Source organism: Euprymna scolopes, chromosome 1 (assembly GCF_053919585.1).
Source record: "Euprymna scolopes isolate OS-2025 chromosome 1, ASM5391958v1, whole genome shotgun sequence".
NCBI lineage: Eukaryota > Metazoa > Mollusca > Cephalopoda > Sepiida > Sepiolidae > Euprymna > Euprymna scolopes.
This window is the reverse complement of record NC_136482.1, coordinates 199,178,500-199,201,530: the sequence shown is the minus strand read 5'-3', so window position 1 is coordinate 199,201,530 and position 23,031 is coordinate 199,178,500. Positions and strand designations below refer to the sequence as shown.

Sequence of the window (23,031 nt, the reverse complement as noted above, 5' to 3'; positions counted from 1 at the left end):
TTTATCTTAGGCAAACATCGTCCAATCCCCGATTTTTTTTTTTTTTTTTTTTTTTTTCTTTCCATTTAGATCTCACTCCCACTTAGAAATTGGTTTGTTTTCAGTCCAAAATAAATCTGAAAATAGTGGTTAATTATTTAGAAAAGTGTTGGAATTAGGTTTTATTAACCAAATTTTTTTTTTCTTTGTTTTCCTTTACAATTATCGATAATGAAATGATTGTACATAAAAATTTTTTATTTTTTCAATAAAAATTTTTTTAAACCATTCAGGAAAATTTTTAAGTATGACAATCCCTGGAGTAAATGTGGTGTTCAGATGATTGATGATTCTAGTTAAGAGTACGATAGATATTTTCTCGGTATCATTACAAAGGATAACACTTTGTCAAACATTTGAATGACGTTCTGCCTAATTTGTTGAAAATGTAAATTTCAAATATTTTCTACAAATAAATATTTAAAACTGTACTATCTGTTAAGTGAAAGAAAAATCCTTTTTGATTGAGGTCGTTTATATTTATGACCCAATCCAGAGTTCCATTTTTAGGGATTTGGATTCTCCTTACAGTAAAATCTGACCTTGTGGGGAGTCAAGTAAATAGTGATTCTTGATTCTTTTTGTGAATCTGTTCAAAAAAAATTTTTTTTTTTTTTTTTCAGTTTCTTTCTCACCAAAGACTCAATTGGAATGGTAAGTCGATATGTTTTTTGATTTCACGTTAAGAAAGTTCTTGCGATTTTTAACTTTTAAATTCAGATGAACATATCTCGACTCAAACAAAAATTGATTGATCGAAATAAGCACCATCAGAATCAACACATTTTTGCAAAACAAGCGTATTTGTGCCAGTAACGTAAAAAATCTTGCGTTCTGGTGATTAAGTCGCTGAAAGTATTTTTGATATCGCTTAAGTTTTTGAAGCATTTCTCCGGCAGAAAGTTGTCGAGATGCTTGAAAAAGTGGTAGTCAGTAGGTGAGGAGTCAAGAGAGTATAGCGGATGAGGCAGAGTTTCATAACCAAATTCATTCAACTTCTGCAGTTGGTTTAGTAGCGTGCGGTCAAGCATTGTCGTGGAGGAGAATTTGGCTTTTCTGTTGACTAATGCTGTGTGTTGTTGTTGAAGTTTTTGAAGCATTTCATCCATTTGTTGACAGTACTTTGCCGCCGTAATGGTTTCGTTTGCATTCAAAAACAAACCTGTAATGGATGAGACCGGTCACAGACCACCAAACAGTCAGCATAACCTTTTTGCAACTCTGGTTTCGGGAAGTGTTGTGGAGCTTCGTTGGCCTCTAACCATTGAGCTAAGCATCACCAGTTGTAAAGAATCCCCTTTTAATCACAAGTCACAACCCAGTCGAGAAACGAGTTGTTCTTGTTGCGTAAAAGAAGTGAAGATGACACTTCATAACAGCGTTTCTTTTGGTTGTCACTTGATTTCTAAGGCACCCATTTATCAATTTCTTTTTGTTTTTACAATCTCTCATAATAGTTGGAAATCGTATATGTTACGTTTAATTCAGAAACAAGTTCTCAAACAGTTGTGATTGGATTAGCTTCGTTGTCGATATTTGATGGCCGATTGCTATACTCATAATTTTCAAGACTTGTCGCCACCACAAAATTGATTGAATTGAAATAAGAAAAATTGTGCGAATTTGCTTTTTTTTCATCTTGTATTCAACGTTCTGAAAAGAAGACATAATTGTTTTAAAACGATTGTAATTTAAACGATAAAGTGAAAAATACTCTTTTTAAAATGCTATGTAAAGTAAAAGATCTTATAATGAAAACTTGTTTAAAAATACATCATTTGAAATCAAAATTCAAAATTCCGCAAGCAATTTCTTAACTTTACAAACCAACCACATTTTTATCTGGATTCAAAGTTTTTATTTTTAAAATTAAAATTAAACGTTTGGATTATTGAGACTATTTTCATTGGTTTCTTTTTGTTTCTTTTTCCAATTTTATCTCCAACCTTTCTCAGGTGAACTTTTTCAACCTCTAAAATCTTTTGCAAAACTTGAGAATCTATACAGAATTTTAAACTGAATTTTTTTATTTAATCTATGTAGGTAGATTGTTCTTATTCTGTCTACCATAATGTGTAGAAGTGTTGAATTTCACACTTTTTTTTTTGCGTTTTACAAAATCATTCAGAGTGAACAAATTTCACATTCACAGATGGTTTGGGTCAGTTTTGTAGCCTGATCTGGTCATAACTTTTAACTGTTCCTTTTCTCCGCGGTTTAGTGCCTCCAACTCAGGAGAGATTATTTCAGAAGGGAATATTCCTGTGTCTGTAGGAAGAGAACCATTTTTTAGCATCATTCTACAAGATCTTTCAAACTTTTGTTTTTTGTGATCATTTCACCTCAAACAAGACACAGAGCCACTTAGTCGTGAGGGACTACTATTTGGGACCAGATTTGTAGGGATACTATTTATGAAGAAAAAAAAAAGATACTATATAGGGTGTTGGGCAGCGAGATGTTTGTTTACATTATACTTGAATTTTTACATGTCAGTACAGTCAGGGAAGTAGAAGGCTTTGCAGCATTGAATACAAACAAAATCTTTGTAGCGTAATTGAGTTGTCATTCTTGGATTTTAACACATTCTAAAACAATATAGCAGCTACCATATCCCTTGCCATAAAATTTGATTTTCTGGGTTACAAAAAAAAACTACTTGATCAATTTAAGTGATTTTTGGAATATGACATTTTTATTAAATGGCAGGTACATACATCATAAAGAAGTTTCTGTATTTTTTTTTATTTATTTAATTTAATTCTAGATAAGTGTTTTTTTATATAGTTATATTTGAACCTACTTTATAATTCGTTTTTTATTTAATTCATGTAGATTAAAAATTAAGATTTATTTGGATTGATCGATATTATTAACACAAACTCTTGCAATTCATTCAAAACTTAGTGTCCTCAGTATTTCTTGATTATCAATTTTTTAAACTATATATTTTTTTTAATCCAGCCTCGAGCACAAGTCACAACTGACCTATTAATGGAGTTGAACGAAGAAGTTAGTGGTGATTTTGTAGGAGAGGTAAGTTAGCTTGTTTAATTATTTGTTGATTTTCAGTCATTCTGAACAGGTTTTGTAAATTTGTGTGTTGCCGACAAAGGTGACGTGTACGTCATTTAAGTTTAGTTTTTTTTTTGTTTTTTTCATTATCCCAATGAATGGCATGTTTACAAATTTGAACATAAAATTCAAATATTTGTTGAATTAAAAAAAAGAGGAAAATATTAGTTTTTTTTTTTTTTTTTACAGTATAAAAGATGATCATCATCTCACTCTTGATTAGTCCTAAATTTAGGATCATGTGTTTAGATTGAAAAGTTAATGACAAAAGGGAGAGTATGGGTTTTAAGGCTGCATCATTGGATAAAGAAAGCAAAAAACATTTTTTTCTTTATATATGTATATGGCAGTTTAGCTATACAGAATCTTCCGTGTTTCCTCTTCAAGCTAAAATGAACAAAGATGAAGCATGGCGGATTCTATGTAGTTGAATTGCCATATTTTTTTTTTTATTATTTTATTTTTTTTTTTTTTTATTACATTTTCACCCCAAACAAGGCACATTGCCACTTTGGTGTAGGGGGCTACTATCAGGGGAAACATCTACTGGGGTACTATGTAGGGATTAGGGCAGCGAGATGTTGGTTCACGTTGCACTTGAACTTATGCATGTCAGTACAGTTGGGGAAGCAGTGACCTGGAATGGAATTCCAAAGTCTAGCAGTTCTGGGGAAGAAACTACTGGAGTAGAAAGATCTTTTACATCTAGGAATCTCTACAGTGTGAGGGTGGGATTTTGCAGCTTGTCGGGTCTGTTGAGGGTGTTCACGTCATGGGGGCACAAGTGCTTGCAGTTCATTAGAGCATTCACCATTATAATACTTGTAGAACAGGCAAAGGGATGCAACGTTTCGACGATGGGACAGAGGCTGAAGCTTAGATGCCAGTTTAGGGCCTATCAGATTTGCGACTCTCTTTTGAACCCTGTCTAGGAGCGAGAGACTAGTAGCCGATGCACCAGCCCAAATATGACAACAATACTTCATAAATGGGCGAATAGTGGCCTTATAGAGGTACAGGATACTTACGGGTGTTAGAAGTTTTCTAGCACGGTAGAGAGAGCCCACCTTCCTCACAGCGGCCCTGGCAATGCTCTCGATGTAATTGTTCCAACTCATGTTTCCTGTAAATGTTAGGCCAAGGAGCTTGAGAAACGTACTCTCAGATAGAGAGTCGTTGGCCATTGCTATAGGTGGTAGAGAAGGTTTCTTGTAATTATTGAATGAAACCAGTTTTGTCTTGGCGGCATTGAACGTGACCATCCATTTTTGTCCCCATTCCACTACTGATTGGAGGTCATCCTCTAGTGTTTCTGCCATTACTTTAGATATATGTTCATTTGTTTTCCTGTCGTGCCTGCTATAGAGTGTGGTGTCATCAGCATATATACCCATCTCAGAGGCAATTTTGTCGGGGAGGTCATTTATGAATATCAGGAACAGCAGAGGTCCAAGGATAGATACCTGGGGCACTCCCGCATTTATATCATACTGTTTAGATGTACGACCGTCGAGGACAACCTGGATTTTTCTCTTATCTAAGAAGGATTTAATTATGTTAAGTATTCTACCAGTGATACCGTATGATCTAATCTTCCTGAGGAGACCCTCATGCCATACCCTGTCAAAAGCCTTAGATATATCTAGAGCTACCGCTCTGCCCTCTCCCGCTTTGTCCAGTGAATGGTATATGCGTTCAGAGATTACAGTGAGGATGTCTGGCGTAGAACGGGCTTGTCTAAATCTATGTTGTTGGTCGGTCAGAAGTTTAGCATCTGTAAGGTGCTGGACTAGAGCATGGTTAATTAAGGTTTCAAATATTTTGGCAAAAAGTGGGAGGAAGCTAATAGGGCGATAATTTAATGGGTCAGTTCTTTCGCCAGAATTCTTGAATACTGGTACCACAGAAGCAGTTTTCCAACAGCCCGGAAAGCAAGATTCATTAAGGCATTTGTTGTAGAGTTTGGAGAGAACTGGAGCTACTTCAGCTGAGCACTTTTTTAATAGCACAGCTATTATATAAAAGCAAAAATGTTTATTTGTGTGTGCGCTTTTTTGTATGTCCAGCAAACTTTTTATATGCTCCCTAGATTATAATATCTCCGATTTACGAAAGGAGGTTGTCTCCATCTTTTATTTGAACGACTTTTATTTTATAAAATTCACGCTATTCTACCTTCTTGCATGTTTGTGTTTTTCGTATAAAAAATGAAAGCAAAGGCAGTTTTCCTGCTTCGTGTCAGGCATGTCCAGAAAGCAATTAGCTTTGATCGCTGTGTGGGAAACCCCTCATATCAGACAATTGCTATTCATTTGGACACTTGGAAACTGAGAACGACCTCGTGGTGAGGAAGTAAAACTTAACTGACCCCAGGCACTTTCATTTCTTTGCCGACTCCTGACCTAATTATCAGTGAGTCAACAGCTTTTCATTGACGTCACTAAATTTAAACGCTTTTCACTTCCTTTGTTGTTGTAGCGCAGCGGTAAGATCTCAGGTTTTCCGCCTTCATGTCACGGGTTCGAACCTGCCTTCCTACTAACACTTTTTTTTCCTTGTTTTACACTTCCAAACACCTCGGGTAACGCCAGACAATAGCGAAAATGTGTCTGTGGATTTGTTTTTGTATGTCCACCGAAGGCTTTTTTGAGGGTGACTTACAACTTTTTATATGCTGTCTAGATTATAATATGTCCAATTCACGAAACGAAGTCGTCTAAATCTTATTATGTTACAAAATTCATGCTGTAATTTCATTTTACTACGGTGTGATGTTTGACCTAGAAAACCACACATATATATAAAAGGCAAGATGTGTGTTTGCAAAAACTTTCAACAGAGACGATGGTACCTGACCAAACTAGTATTGTTTTAAACCTCGACACTTCGGACAACAAATATTGAAAAATTGACCAAAAACACTAATTCCTTCATCCTCAACTGGCCGGTTTTCTACAGGGAGAGGTCGTATTTTTTTTTTTTTGCGTTGCCATTTTTTGCAAGTATCGTCATATCAGTTTTTATTGACTTTTTTTAATTTCAACATTGCGAACTTCTGGTCGGACGATGAAGCATCAGTAACGTGTCAGATTTTCTTACACTTTCTTTTCCGCCTTCACGTCACAGGTTCGAGCTTGCCTGCCTACTACCACTTTTTTCTTTTTTTCAACACCTCTCTCCAGCTTGACCCCCCACCCCCGCCTGCTACTACCATTTTTTATTCTTTTTAACATCTCTCTCCACATATTATTTTGTGCATCAATTTCTTGAGTTTTTACTTTGTCATAAAATTTCTTGTTGCAGCCTCCAGAAAAACTTTTGGAAAACAACCAAGAATTTTTCAGTCGTTTCAATTTGGTTATTGCTACCGATCTCCAAGAAAAGTAAGTCAGTTTTTTTTCTTGATAAATTTTTAAAATATCATGCAATACACCACCTAAAAATGCGATTCATATACAAACAACCCTAACCATCTTGAATATTGTTTTTAATTAAAATGACTGGCAACGTGTCCTACTAAATCATGTTGGCATAAGTTTTGTTGGCTTAGTCCTGAGATGGCTAACCATTTACAAATATGTAACGAAAAAAAAAAATTTTTTTTTTCAAAACTCCTTTTCACTTATGCCGCAATCTGTACCAACTCCTCTTAATTTAAACTGTAATTCACAATACCAACTCAACATTTATGCACTCTCTCAGCTGTGAAAACTTTGACTCACGTTCACCCCTAATAAGGCATATCTCCACCTAGATGTAAGGGGCTACCATTTGGTACTATGCTTAGGAAAGATTAACAAGATGTTGGTTTACATTACATTTAAACTTCTGCATATCAGTACAGTAAGGGAAGCAGGTAGCAGGAAGGGAATTCCAAAGTCTAACTGTTCGAGGGAAGAAACTATTAGAATAGAAAACTTTCTGGCATTTGGGGACCTCAATAGCGATTTTGTTGCTAAGCGGGTTTCTCAGAACATGTACATTGAGGGGGCACAAGTGCAATGAGTTCATCAGAGCACATTCTTCAATGTCCTCTCTAATTGGTCCTTCTTAAAGTCACTATTTTATCCTGTGCAAATTAATGCCATGTGTATATAAATAATTCATCTACAAATTTAAGTTTTTTTTTTTTCTTTTCCTTCCCCGGTCTCATCACCTGACAAGCTACCACTTGTGTGAGTACTATCTTCTATTGCAGAAGACTAGATCCTGTAAGCAAAACAATGTACAGCAAGTGACAAACTACCTCCTGTACTAATTTAAGTTTCACTTTAAAACTTTGGATCCAAGACGATCCTGTGCACCTATCAGACTAACCAGGAACTTTTAGAATCTTTACCTGGAAATTTTTTGTTTTTTTAGGATAAAGAGGGTTACATCGTGGCCTTCGTTATAAAGATGGCCGGCCAGCTGAAAAAATGACGTCATCGCCGAGGTCCCAACAAGCAAGATATGTGGAACTCTTAGGCTGTCAATAATGAACAGTAATTTTTACAGACAGCGTTACAAAACTTCAAAATTGGATTGAAATAAAGAACACGATGATTTATACTGAAACTCATCTAATATTAATAATAAAAAAATAATAAAAAAAAAACACAAGTTGTTTAAGTATTATAAGCAATTGAATATTTCGTTGTATTATAGATTTTAAAGATTAGAATGCGTTCTTTAATTACTTATAAATTACATTTTAAAAAAGTGAAGGAACATGATTTGATTTGTAGTAAACTTGAAGTTTGTTTAATATAATTAAATGAAAATTATGCATGTAAGATTATGAATATTTGAAGCAGAACACAAGCAAAACATTTGATATGAGTTAAGACAAACAAATATTAAAATTAAACTATTTTTTTAATCAAAATGAACAATATTTTTTTAATCAAAATGAACAATATTTTTTTAATCAAAATGAATATTTTTTAATCAAAATGAACAATATTTTTTTTAAATCAAAATGAATATTTTTTAATCAAAATGAACCACAATATTTTTAAATGCAAATGAACCACAATATTTTTTCAAAATCAAAAACAATATTTTTAAAAATCAAAATGAATTTTTTTTTTAAATCGAAATGAATATTTTTTTAAATCATATGAACAATATTTTTTTTAAATCAAAAGGGTTTGTATTACTGTACACATAGATTCGAAAAAGTTGTCAAAAAACAAATATATAACAAATAAATGTTATCAAAGGCAAGATAAGTTACTTTTCTACCAAACTGGATATATTTTTTGTGTTTTTATTCAATGTAACATGTTTATTCAGCTCGAAATACATACAGTGTTTACCGATGTATTGGAACATTCAAGATGGCGTCTGATTCTCTCTTTAACACAGTAAGTTTGGGAAAAGGTGTTATAAATGAAAAACCGGATAAAATACTGTTAAAAACTCGCTCAATATATGTTACCGTGACATAGGTTGACATATATTCGGCGGGGTTTTAATAGTATTTTGTATAGTTTTTTTATTTATAATGCCTTTTTCCAAACTTACTGTGTTAAAGAGAGAATCAGATGCCATCTTGAATGTTCCAATACATCGGTAAACACTGTATGCTTTTTGAGCTGAATAAACATGTTAAATTGAATAAAAACATTAGAAAATATATCCAGTTTGGTAGAAAAGTAACTTATCTTGTCTTTGATAATATTTATTTGTTATATATTTGCTTTTTGACAACTTTTTCGAATCTATGTGTACAGTAATACAAACCCGAAATGAACTATAACACCACGAGTGAACGCATGTTTTTTTTTTTTTTTTTTTTTTTAGTTTAGTTTCATATATATATATAAAAAAATAAGTATTTTTAAATTTTATCTTTCTAGCTTTAAAAAAAGTTTTAAAATTTTATCAGCTGGCATAATTTATTTTTAAATATTGAAAAATTTCAGGAAAATTAATTTTTGCTAGATTTTTAAAACGTGTGTCAACAGCTTAAAAAAATCGTCTCTTCAAAAGAACATGTTTTAAAGAGTCGATAATGTAAATGCAAATGTCTCGCATTTTCATTAGTTTTGTATTCTGTAAAAAAATTTTTTTTAATATTAGCAATTTATTTGAAGCTTCTTCTTTTGAATGGTAAAAAACTTAGGATGATAATCTTGAATTAAATTATAGTTACATCGTGTTAAATACAGGGGGGGGAGCACGTTAAAACTTACTTTGCTGAATGGAGATGGTGTAAAATCTTTTCTTTTTACTGCATTAATCCATAGACAAGATAATTCTTTATCTTTCGGAAATGAAAATACTGTAACTTTCGGTCCTTTACGATAACTTCCTCGACAATTTGGAACGATGCACCGTGAAGGCATTTTAATAAAAAAAAGAAATATTACAAGACGTTACAATATCCACTGGTGACTACCGGTGTCAAGCAACCAACTGTTAAGGGACTATCCGTGATGACGTCAGCAGATTAAATTATTTTTGCCCACCGGCCATCTTGTCTTTTAAGACGGTCTTGGTTACATGCATCCTTGATAAAATTGTCTCCGAGATGGGTATATTTACTGATGACACCATGCTCTATAACAGACACAAGGGGAAAACGAATGAACACCTATCCAAAGCAGTGGCAGAAACCCTAAAGGAAGACCTCCAGTCTGTTATGGAATCGAGTCAAAAATGGATGGTAACATTCAATGCTGCCAAGACTAAGCTTGTTTTTTTTTTTATTACATTTTCACCCCTAACAAGGCACATTGCCACTTTGATGTAGGGGCTACTATTAGGGACACAGGCTACAGGGGTACTAGGTGGGGAGTTGGGCAGCAAGATGTCGGTTCACGTTACACTTGAACTTCTGTATGTCAGTACAGTTGGGGAAGCAGGAACCTGGCAGGGAGTACCAAAGTCTAGCGGTTCTGGGAAAGAAACTATTGGAGTAGAAGGCTCTCTTACATCTAGGGATCTCTAATGTGAAGGGGTGGGATTTTACTGCTTGTCAAGTTTGTCGGGGTATTTACGTAGAGGGGGTACAAGTGATGTCAGCTCGTCGGAACAATCACCATTAAAGTACTTGTAGAACAGGCAGAGGGATGCTACATTGCGTCGATGGGACAGAGGAGTAAGCTTGGATGACAGTTCAGGACCTATCAGGTTGGTGACTCTCTTTTGAACCTTGTCTAGGAGTGAAAGACTAGTAGCAGATGTACCGGCCCAAATATGACAACAATACTCCATACATTGGCGAATGGTGGCCTTATAGAGGTACAGCATACTTTCAGGTGTTAGTAGTTTTCTAGCACGGTAGAGAGAACCTACCTTTTTTGCAGCGGTCCTGGCAATGCTCTCAATGTAATTGTTCCAACTCATGTTTCCTGTGAACGTTAGGCTGAGGAGTTTAAAAGACGTGCTTTCAGATAAAGAGTCTTTGGCCATTGCTATAGGTGGTAGAGAAGGTTTCTTGTAATTATTGAATGAAACCAGTTTTGTCTTGGCAGCATTGAATGTGACCATCCATTTTTGTCCCCATTCCACTACAGATCAGAGGTCATCCTCTAGTGTTTCTGCCATTTCTTTAGATATGTGTTCATTTGCTTTCCTGTCGTGTCTGTTATAGAGCGTGGTGTCATCAGCATATATACCCATCTTGCAGACAATTTTGTCAGGGAGGTCATTTATGAATATTTGGAATAATAGAGGTCCAAGGATCGACCCCTGAGGCACTCCCACATTTATATTATATTGTTTAGATGTACGGCCATCGAGGACAACCTGGATTTTTCTCTTATCTAAGAAGGATTTAATTATGTTAAGTATTCTTCCAGTGATACCATATGATCTGATTTTCCTGAGAAGACCTTCGTGCCATACCCTGTCAAAAGCCTTAGACATATCTAGAGCTACCGCTTTGTCAAGTGAATGGTATATATGTTCAGAGATTACAGTTAGGATGTCTGCTGTGGAACGGGATGTCTGCTGTGGAACGGGCTTGTCTTTTAATTATTAAAAGAAATCTTCTCAACCTCCAATAGCTATGGCGAATGAAACATTACCTGAAAGTACTTTGTTCAAACTCCTCATGCGTTGGAACAGATACATCTAAGGCATTGCCAAGGCTGCTACAAAGAAGGTGGATTCTCTTTACCATGCTAGAAAGTTACTTACGCTTGAGAATATCCTATTCCTCTACAAGGCCATCATTCGCCTATGTATGGAGTATTGTTATCACATTTGGGCTCGTGCATCGACTACTTGTCTCTAACAGTTAGACATGGTTCAAAAAAGAGTCGCCAACCTGGTAGGTCCCACGCTGTCAGCTAAGCTTTGACCTCTGTCCCATCCACGAAATACTGCATCGTTCTGGCTCTTTTAAAAGTATTTTAATGGTGGATGCTTTGACAGACTAAAAATACTTGTACCCCCTTGACGTAAATATCCCCGATAAACCTGACAAGAAGCAAAATTCTACCCGTATACAGTAGAGATTCCCAGATGCTGTAATACATATGAATACATAATAATACATAATAATACATATGAATACATAATAATACATAATAATACATATGAATACATAATAATACATATGAATACATAATATATATAGTAATACATAATAATACATAGTAATACATAATAATACATAGTAATACATAATAATACATAGTAATACATAATAATACATAGTAATACATAAGAATACATAGTAATACATAAGAATACATAGTAATACATAATAATACATAGTAATACATAATAATACATAATAATGCATAGGAATACATAGTAATACATAATAATACATTGGAATACATAATAATAATAATAATACATAGGAATACATAGTAATACATAATAATACATTGGAATACATAATAATAATAATAATACATAGGAATACATAATGATACATAGTAATACATAATAATACATAGGAATACATAGTAATACATAATAATACATAATAATACATAGTAATACATAATAATACATAATAATACATAGTAATACATAATAATACATAGTAATACATAATAATACATAGTAATACATAATAATACATAGTAATACATAATAATACATAGGAATACATAATAATAATAATACATAAAACATAGTAATACATAATAATACATAGGAATACATAATAATACAAAATAATACATGGGAATACATAATAATACATAATAATACATAGTAATACATAATAATACATAGGAATACATAATAATACATAATAATACATAGGAATACATAATAATACATAGTAATACATAATAATACATAGTAATACATAGGAATACATAATAATACATAATAATACATAGTAATACATAATAATACATAGTAATACATAATAATACATAATAATACATAGGAATACATAATAATACATAGTAATACATAAGAATACATAATAATACAAAGGAATACATAATAATACAAAGGAATACATAATAATACATAGTAATACATAATAATACATAGGAATACATAGGAATACATAATACATAGGAATACATAATAATACATAGTAATACATAGGAATACATAATAATACATAGTAATACATAGTAATACATAGTAATACATAAGAATACATAGTAATACATAATAATACATAGGAATACATAATAATACATAGGAATACATAATAATACATAGGAATACATAATAATACATAGTAATACATAAGAATACATAGTAATACATAATAATACATAGTAATACATAATAATACATAGTAATACATAATAATACATAGTAATACATAATAATACATAGGAATACATAATAATACATAGTAATACATAATAATACATATTAATACATAGTAATACATAATAATACATAGGATTACATATTAATACACAATAATACATAATAATACATAGGAATACATAATAATACATAGGAATACATAATAATACATAGTAATACATAATGATACATAGTAATACATAATACATAGTAATACATAAAAATACATAGGAATACATAATAATACATAATAATACATAGTAATAGATAATAATACATAATACATACATAGGAATACATATGAATACATAGTAATACATAGGAATACATAGTAATACATAATAATACATAGGAATACATAATAATACATAGTAATACATAATAATACATAATAATACATAATAATACATAGGAATACATAATAATACAATAGAATACATAATAATACATAGTAATACATAATAATACATAGGAATACATAATAATACATAGGAATACATAATAATACATAGGAATACATAATAATACATAGTAATACATAATAATACATAGTAATACATAAAAATACATAGGAATACATAATAATACATAGTAATACATAGGAATACATAATAATACATAGGAATACATAATACATAGTAATACATAATAATACATAATACATAATAATACATAGTAATACATAATAATACATAATAATACATAGTAATACATAATTATACATAATAATACATAATAATACATAGTAATACATAATTATACATAGTAATACATAATTATACATAATAATACATAGTAATACATAATTATACATAATAATACATAGGAATACATAATAATACATAGGAATACATAGTAATACATAGGAAAACATAATAATACATAGGAATACATAATAATAGATAGTAATACATAATACATAATAATACATCATACATAGGAATACATAGTAATACATAGGAATACATAGTAATACATAATAATACATAGTAATACATAATAATACATAGGAATACATAATAATACATAGGAATACATAATAATACATAGGAATACATAATAATACATAGTAATACATAGTAATACATAATAATACATAATAATACATAGGAATACATAATAATACATAGGAATACATAATAATACATAGTAATACATAAGAATACATAGTAATACATAATAATACATAGAAATACATAGTAATACATAATAATACATAGGAATACATAGGAATACATAATACATAATAATACATAGTAATACATAGGAATACATAGTAATACATAGTAATACATAAGAATACATAGTAATACATAAGAATACATAGTAATACATAATAATACATAGGAATACATAATAATACATAGGAATACATAATAATACATAGGAATACATAAAAATACATAGTAATACATAATAATACATAGGATTACATATTAATACACAATAATACATAATAATACATAGGAATACATAATAATACATAGTAATACATAATAATACATAGTAATACATAATACATAGTAATACATAATAATACATAGGAATACATAATAACACATAATAATACATAATAATACATAGTAATAGATAATAATACATAATACATACATAGGAATACATATGAATACATAGTAATACATAGGAATACATAGTAATACATAATAATACATAGGAATACATAATAATACATAGTAATACATAATAATACATAATAATACATAGGAATACATAATAATACAATAGAATACATAATAATACATAGTAATACATAATAATACATAGGAATACATAATAATACATAGGAATACATAATAATACATAGTAATACATAATAATACATAGTAATACATAAAAATACATAGGAATACATAATAATACTTAGTAATACATAGGAATACATAATAATACATAGGAATACATAATAATACATAGTAATACATTATAATACATAATACATAATAATACATAGTAATACATAATAATACATAGTAATACATAATTATACATAATAATACATAATTATACATAATAATACATAATAATACATAGTAATACATAATTATACATAGTAATACATAATTATACATAATAATACATAGTAATACATAATTATACATAATAATACATAGGAATACATAGTAATACATAGGAAAACATAATAATACATAGGAATACATAATAATAGATAGTAATACATAATACATAATAATACATCATACATAGGAATACATAGTAATACATAGGAATACATAGGAATACATAGTAATACATAATAATACATAGGAATACATAATAATACATAGGAATACATAATAATACATAGGAATACATAATAATACATAGGAATACATAATAATACATAGTAATACATAATAATACATAATAATACATAGGAATACATAATAATACATAGTAATACATAATAATAAATGATAATACATAATAATACATAGTAATACATAATACATAGTAATACATAATAATACATAGTAATACATAATAATACATAGTAATACAAAATAATACATAGGAATACATAATAATACATAATACATAGTAATACATAATAATACATAGGATTACATATTAATACACAATAATACATAGGAATACATAATAATACATAGTAATACATAATAATACATAATAATACATAGTAATACATAATAATACATAGTAATACATAATAATACATAATAATACATAGTAATACATAATAATACATAGTAATACACAATAATACATAATAATACATAATAATACATAGTAATACATAATAATACATAGTAATACATAATAATACATAGGAATACATAATAATACATAATACATAGTAATACATAATAATACATAATAATACATAGGAATAGATAATAATACATAATAATACATAGGAATACATAATACATAGGATTACATATTAATACATAATAATACATAGGAATACATAATAATACATAGTAATACATAATAATACATAATAATACATAGGAATACATAATAATACAATAGAATACATAATAATACATAGTAATACATAATAATACATAGGAATACATAATAATACATAGTAATACATAATAATACATAGTAATACATAATAATACATAGTAATACATAATAATACATAGGAATACATAATAATACATAGTAATACATAATAATACATAATAATACATAGGAATACATAATAATACAATAGAATACATAATAATACATAGTAATACATAATAATACAATAGAATACATAATAATACATAGTAATACATAATAATACATAGTAATACATAATAATACATAGGAATACATAATAATACATAGTAATACATAATAATACATAGTAATACATAATAATACATAGTAATACATAATAATACATAGGAATACATAATAATACATAATAATACATAGTAATACATAATAATAGATAGTAATACATAATACATAGTAATACATAATTATACATAATAATACATACGAATACATAATAATAGATAGTAATACATAATACATAATAATACATAATACATAGGAATACATAGTAATACATAGGAATACATAATAATACATAGTAATACATAATAATACATAGGAATACATAATAATACACAATACATAGTAATACATAATAATACATAGGAAAACATAATAATACATAGGAATACATAATAATAGATAGTAATACATAATACATAATAATACATAATACATAGGAATACATAATAATACATAGTAATACATAATAATACATAGGAATACATAATACATAGTAATACATAATAATACATGGGAATACATAATAATACATGGGAATACATAATAATACATAGGAATACATAATAATACATAGTAATACATAATAATACATAGTAATACATAATACATAGTAATACATAGTAATACATAATAATACATAGTAATACATAATAATACATAGTAATACATAATAATACATAGTAATACAAAATAATACATAGTAATACAAAATAATACATAGGAATACATAATAATACATAATAATACATAGTAATACATAGGAATACATAGTAATACATAGGAATACATAGTAATACATAATAATACATAGGAATACATAGTAATACATAATAATACATAGTAATACATAATAATACATAGGAATACATAATAATACATAGGAATACATAATAATACATAGTAATACATAATAATACATAGTAATACATAATAATACATAGTAATACAAAATAATACATAGGAATACATAATAATACATAATAATACATAATACATAGTAATACATAGTAATACATAATAATACATAGTAATACATAATAATACATAGTAATACATAATAATACATAATAATACATAGTAATACATAATAATACATAGTAATACATAATAATACATAGTAATACATAATAATGCATAGTAATACATAATAATACATAGTAATACATAGTAATACATAGGAATAGATAATAATACATAGGAATACATAGTAATACATAATATATAGGAATACATAATAATACATAATAATACATAGGAATACATAGTAATAAATAATAATACATAATAATACATAGTAATACATAATAATACATAGGAATACATAATACATAATAATACATAGGAATACATAGTAATACATAGTAATACATAGGAATACATAATAATACATAGGATTACATATTAATACATAATAATACATAATAATACATAATACATAGTAATACATAGGAATACATAATAATACATAGTAATACATAGGAATACATAATAATACATAATAATACATAATAATACATAGTAATACATAATAATACATAATAATACATGGGAATACATAATAATACATAATAATACATAGGAATACATAGTAATACATAATAATACATAGTAATACATAATAATACATAGTAATACATAATAATACATAATAATACATAAGAATACATAATACATAATAATACATAGGAATACATAATAATACATAGTAATACATAATAATACATAATAATACATAGGAATAGATAATAATACATAATAATACATAGGAATACATAATACATAATAATACAAAGGAATACATAGGAATACATAATAATACATAGGATTACATATTAATACATAATAATACATAGTAATACATAGTAATACATAGTAATACATAATAATACATAATAATACATAGTAATACATAGTAATACATAATAATACATAGTAATACATAGTAATACATAATAATACATAGTAATACATAATAATACATAATAATACATAGGAATACATAGAAATACATAGAAATACATAATAATACATAGTAATACATAATAATACTTAATAATACATAATAATACATAGTAATACATAATAATACATAGTAATACATAATAATACATAGTAATACATAATAATACATAGGAATACATAATAATACGTAGGAATACATAATAATACATAGTAGTACATAATACATAGGAATACATAATAATACATAGGAATACATAATACATAGGAATACATAGTAATACATAATAATACATAGGAATACATAATAATACATAGGAATACATAGTAATACATAGTAATGCATAAGAATACATAATACATAATAATACATAGTAATACATAGTAATACATAATAATACATAGGATTACATATTAATACATAATAATACATAGTAATACATAATAATACATAGTAATACATAGTAATACATAATAATACATAATAATACATAGTAATACATAATAATACATAATAATACATAGTAATACATAATAATACATAGGAATACATAGGAATACATAGAAATACATAGAAATACATAATAATACATAGTAATACATAATAATACTTAATAATACATAATAATACATAGTAATACATAGTAATACATAATAATACATAGTAATACATAATAATACATAGTAATACATAATAATACATAGGAATACATAATAATACGTAGGAATACATAATAATACATAGTAGTACATAATACATAGGAATACATAGTAATACATAATAATACATAATAATACATAGTAGTACATAATACAAAGGAATACATAGGAATACATAGTAATACATAATAATACATAGGAATACATAATACATAGGAATACATAGTAATACATAGTAATGCATAAGAATACATAATACATAGTAATACATAGTAATACATAATAATACATAGTAATACATAATAATACATAGTAATACATAATAATACATAGTAATACATAATAATACATAATAATACATAGTAATATATAAGAATACATAGTAACACATAATAATACATAGGAATACATAAGAATACATAGTAATACATAAGAATACATTGTATCCCTAAAAATTAGGTCTCGGATAGTAGGCCCCTACACCAAAGTGGCATTTTGCTTTGTTTGGGGTGAAAATGTAATATTAAAAAAACACAGTCCACAAAAATTGTGGATATCGAGAGGGATTCGAAAAATTGGGTATTACAACACTTTTAGAATATGATGTGATTGAATTGAATTTAACAGTTGAAGCAACGTTAAATTTAAATGTTAATTACATAATGTTGTTGGGTTAATTATTTGGCCAAACTGTGACGACACTATCACTTTATTATATCGGTATAAATAATATCACATAGTAAATTCACATATTATTCATCTGAAATTATTTGAATTTTTTTTTTTACTTGAGAGTCACCACTTATCAAGGCCCAAAGGCCACTCAAGGATAAGGTTTAATGAATGTAAGGTGGTAGGGTAGTAATCGTTAATGGTGTAAATTGGGTGGAATTTGATTATTTATAGGGACGGCTTAAGAAGAACTTGTTTACATTGGATTTGAAGGCTACCATGTTGTATTCAACAGGGAAGCAGGCCAACAAAACAGGTAGGCAGTTCTAGGAAAGAAGTTTTGTTCATGGAATTTGCATTTAGATTTAGGCACAGCTAGAATGGGTGAAATTGTATATAATGGTTGTAGCAAGTCAAGTGTTTTTTGCAAAAGTTTGGCAAAGGTTAACCATAAATTGGAGTTGAGTTGAGGACTTGCCATGAAAATAACAATAAAGCAGCGACAGGCTCGCAACATGGAAAGAGGTTGCAGCGGAGAGAGAAAAAGGCTTCACCTACTAGGTTTCGAAGCCAGTTTTGAACTCTATCAAGGCAGGATAGGGCGGGCCGAGCAGCTCCTGATCATATGTGACAACAGTATTCCATTTTAGGGCATACGTGACTCCTATATAGATAGAAGATTGCATCGACAGTGAGATACCTACTGGAGCAGTAGAATGATCCAATCAATTTCCAGCGATATTAGTAACAGATTTGATGTATTTGTTTTTTTTACATGGTAGTTACCACTTATCAAGGTCCGGAAGCCACTCGAGGATAAGGGTTAGTGCGTGTACAATAATTAATGGGATAATATCGTAGTAATCGTTAGTATTGGAGATTTGATAAAGTGTCTTAAGGGGGCGGTTTTTCAGAAATTTGTTTATGTTGTACTTGAAGACATCCAAGTTGTAGTCAGATGGGAAACAGGCAAACGGAACAGAGTTCCACAGGCGTGCACTTCTAAGAAAGAAGCTTTGTTCATGAAATCTGCGTTTTGATTTAGGCACAGATAAAAAATGGGGAAAATTATTGACAATGGTTTTAGCTAGATGGGTGTTTTTCATGAAAGATTGGCGAGGGGGGGACAAGGGATTGGAGCTCAGACGAGCACTAGCCATGGAAATGATGATAAAACAAAGACAGGCTCGCAACGTGTCTTCTGTGGGAGAGAGGTTGTAGGGAAGAGAAAAGGGCATCCCCAACTAAACCACAAAGGCTTTTCTTCTTTTTCTTTCTTTACACCATAGACTAACCCAGAAATACTGGCTCGGTTTTTTTATGTTATACTAGCAGGGCTACCCAACATTGCTCAGAGCAAAATGTTACATAACTTCTATCCGTTTCTGAATGTCAAACATGGAATTTTATGAGTATTCTAGGAATTCCTGATATCTTCTGGAGCGTATAAGGGGGGGGGGGAAAAAGAGTCAGACGAAGACAAATCTGGTATCATGGGTTGAAGGCATACATGAATAGGATCGATCACACATATGCACAGTTGGGAAGACTTGACCAGAATCATCAGAGAACTTTTGCTTCTGGTCTACAACTAAAATCATGTGACAAGGCTTGATGATAGAATAATGTAAGATAAATATCACATAAAATTTATGCATAAGTCAAACCTACACAAGCATAAATATTTCAGATTTGCATTAAATTTCATCCATAGTCAGTATCCTGAATTTCAACGTTTTTTTTTTTTTTCTTTCTTAAAACTATTTTAACTTAAATGATAAATTTTTAGACATTTGCTAGAATTAAAATCATAGAATTTTGATAAAAATTGGGATAAGGATTCTACACAGAAGATTGAGTAGTTTTTTATCTTAATTTTTTATCTTCATGATGTTATATATATATATATATATATATATATATGTATATATATATATATGTATATATATATATATATATATATATATATATATATTTATGTATATATGTGATCTGTTTGGGGGAGGGTAATGCGTTTCATCTGTTTTGGGACAAATATTTTTCTTGTGTTGTTTTTTTTTTTTTTGTTTTTTTAGGCCATTATTACAGTTGGCCAGTTTGCTGAGAGCCTCAGAGATTCCACTTCTGATTGCCAGATCTTATGGTTTTATTGGCTATGCACGACTTGTCATCTCTGATCATACAGGTCTGTTCTAAAGAGCTTTTTTTATTTTAATTAAACAGTTTATTTAACCATTAACTCACTTTATATATTTTGTTCAAATAAGTTTTTTTTTTTTTTAGGTATAATACATCTAGGGTTGTGCCAATTTAAAAAAAAAAAAAAAAAAAAAAAAAACTTTGTGGGTGTTTATTGGGTATTTTTCAAGTTTTAGCTAGACATAGACATTTGCTCTACATATTAAAGATTAACCAATTTTTTCGTAGAGTATCTATACATATGCATATCAACATATGCAAAATTGATGCAATATTAATAAGTGTTTTCAGATACAACATAAAAAAATCTTATTAGTTTTGTTTATATTTGAGAAATATTTTCATCAAACCTCATCAAAGAAAAACATCTGATGATCGGTTAAATGAGGGTCCAAACAGATATGCAAAGAAATTTTTTTGCTTTTTTTTTTACACCTTCTATCTTTGCGATTATATTACTGTATAATTCCAACAAATGTCAGTATGCCATATAGATGTCAATCCAAATATGATGATTGGATGAGTTGCATGTTCAATTTATATGATATCTTTTTTTTAGTTTTTTATTCATTATATCTATTGGCGTGATAATAAATATTTTTTGTTGTCGATCCTCGGAATGTTGGAGATGAGGGTTGCTAATCATTTGGATTATCCTCATAAAGACGTTTCGTGAATAAAAAGCAACTTTTGATTCTGTAGAATTTTATGTTCGGATTTTGATGTCATGACATTTTAACAGCTAACAAAATTCAAGTGGAATCACCAACTCACAAATTATATAAATAAAGCTTTACCTTATGGCTACAAAAAAAAGAAAAATTTTTCTTATTCTCTCTTACTTTCCCTCTCTGTCCTGCTCTAACCAAGTCTGTCGACCTGTTCCACAAATACCAATCCTCAACATGCAATACCTCCAGAAAAATAACGTGTAAACCTAGAACGCCATCCTCCAACGTAGACCCCCTACTATCAGGGGTCTACGTTCCAACCTTCCAGAGGTTGAAATCCAATTACAAGAGATGAAACCAGACATATTCTTCCTAAGCGAAACTGGCATAAGGCCGACCACTTCCTTTGACGAATTCATAATTAAAGGATACTCTAACTTAACATCTAAATCTGACCCCCCCCCCCCAAAAAAAAATCGCCATGGACATGGAATATGTGCCTACATTAAAGATGGCTTTCCGTGTGGTAGGGATATCTCCAGAGAAGACCCTAATTTACCTTATATGTGCTTCCGGGTTGCACTTGCTTACACCACTGTATTTATATTTGCTCTCTATTGCCCCCACAATAGCGGAGTTATTATCTTTAAGAGCATATCTGAAAAAATTGACCACATCCTGTCTGGTCACTCTTCAGCTAACATCCATATTTGTGGTGACTTCAATGTCCACAATGCGGAATGGCTGACCC

At 29.1% G+C, this 23,031-nt stretch overlaps 1 protein-coding gene across 3 annotated transcripts in view; it reads left to right on the top strand.

Moving 5' to 3' along the window:
• The window catches only part of LOC145279388 (NEDD8-activating enzyme E1 regulatory subunit-like), a 106,642-nt gene that overhangs the window by 20,961 nt on the left and 62,650 nt on the right, over nucleotides 1-23,031 (top strand). For all 3 annotated transcript variants that reach the window (XM_080130721.1, XM_080130720.1, XM_080130722.1), the window contains exons 4-7: nucleotides 663-693; nucleotides 3,004-3,075; nucleotides 6,418-6,497; nucleotides 21,486-21,595. In XM_080130721.1, coding sequence (XP_079986847.1) covers nucleotides 663-693; nucleotides 3,004-3,075; nucleotides 6,418-6,497; nucleotides 21,486-21,595 — 293 coding nt within the window. The remainder of the gene's footprint in view (nucleotides 1-662; nucleotides 694-3,003; nucleotides 3,076-6,417; nucleotides 6,498-21,485; nucleotides 21,596-23,031) is intronic.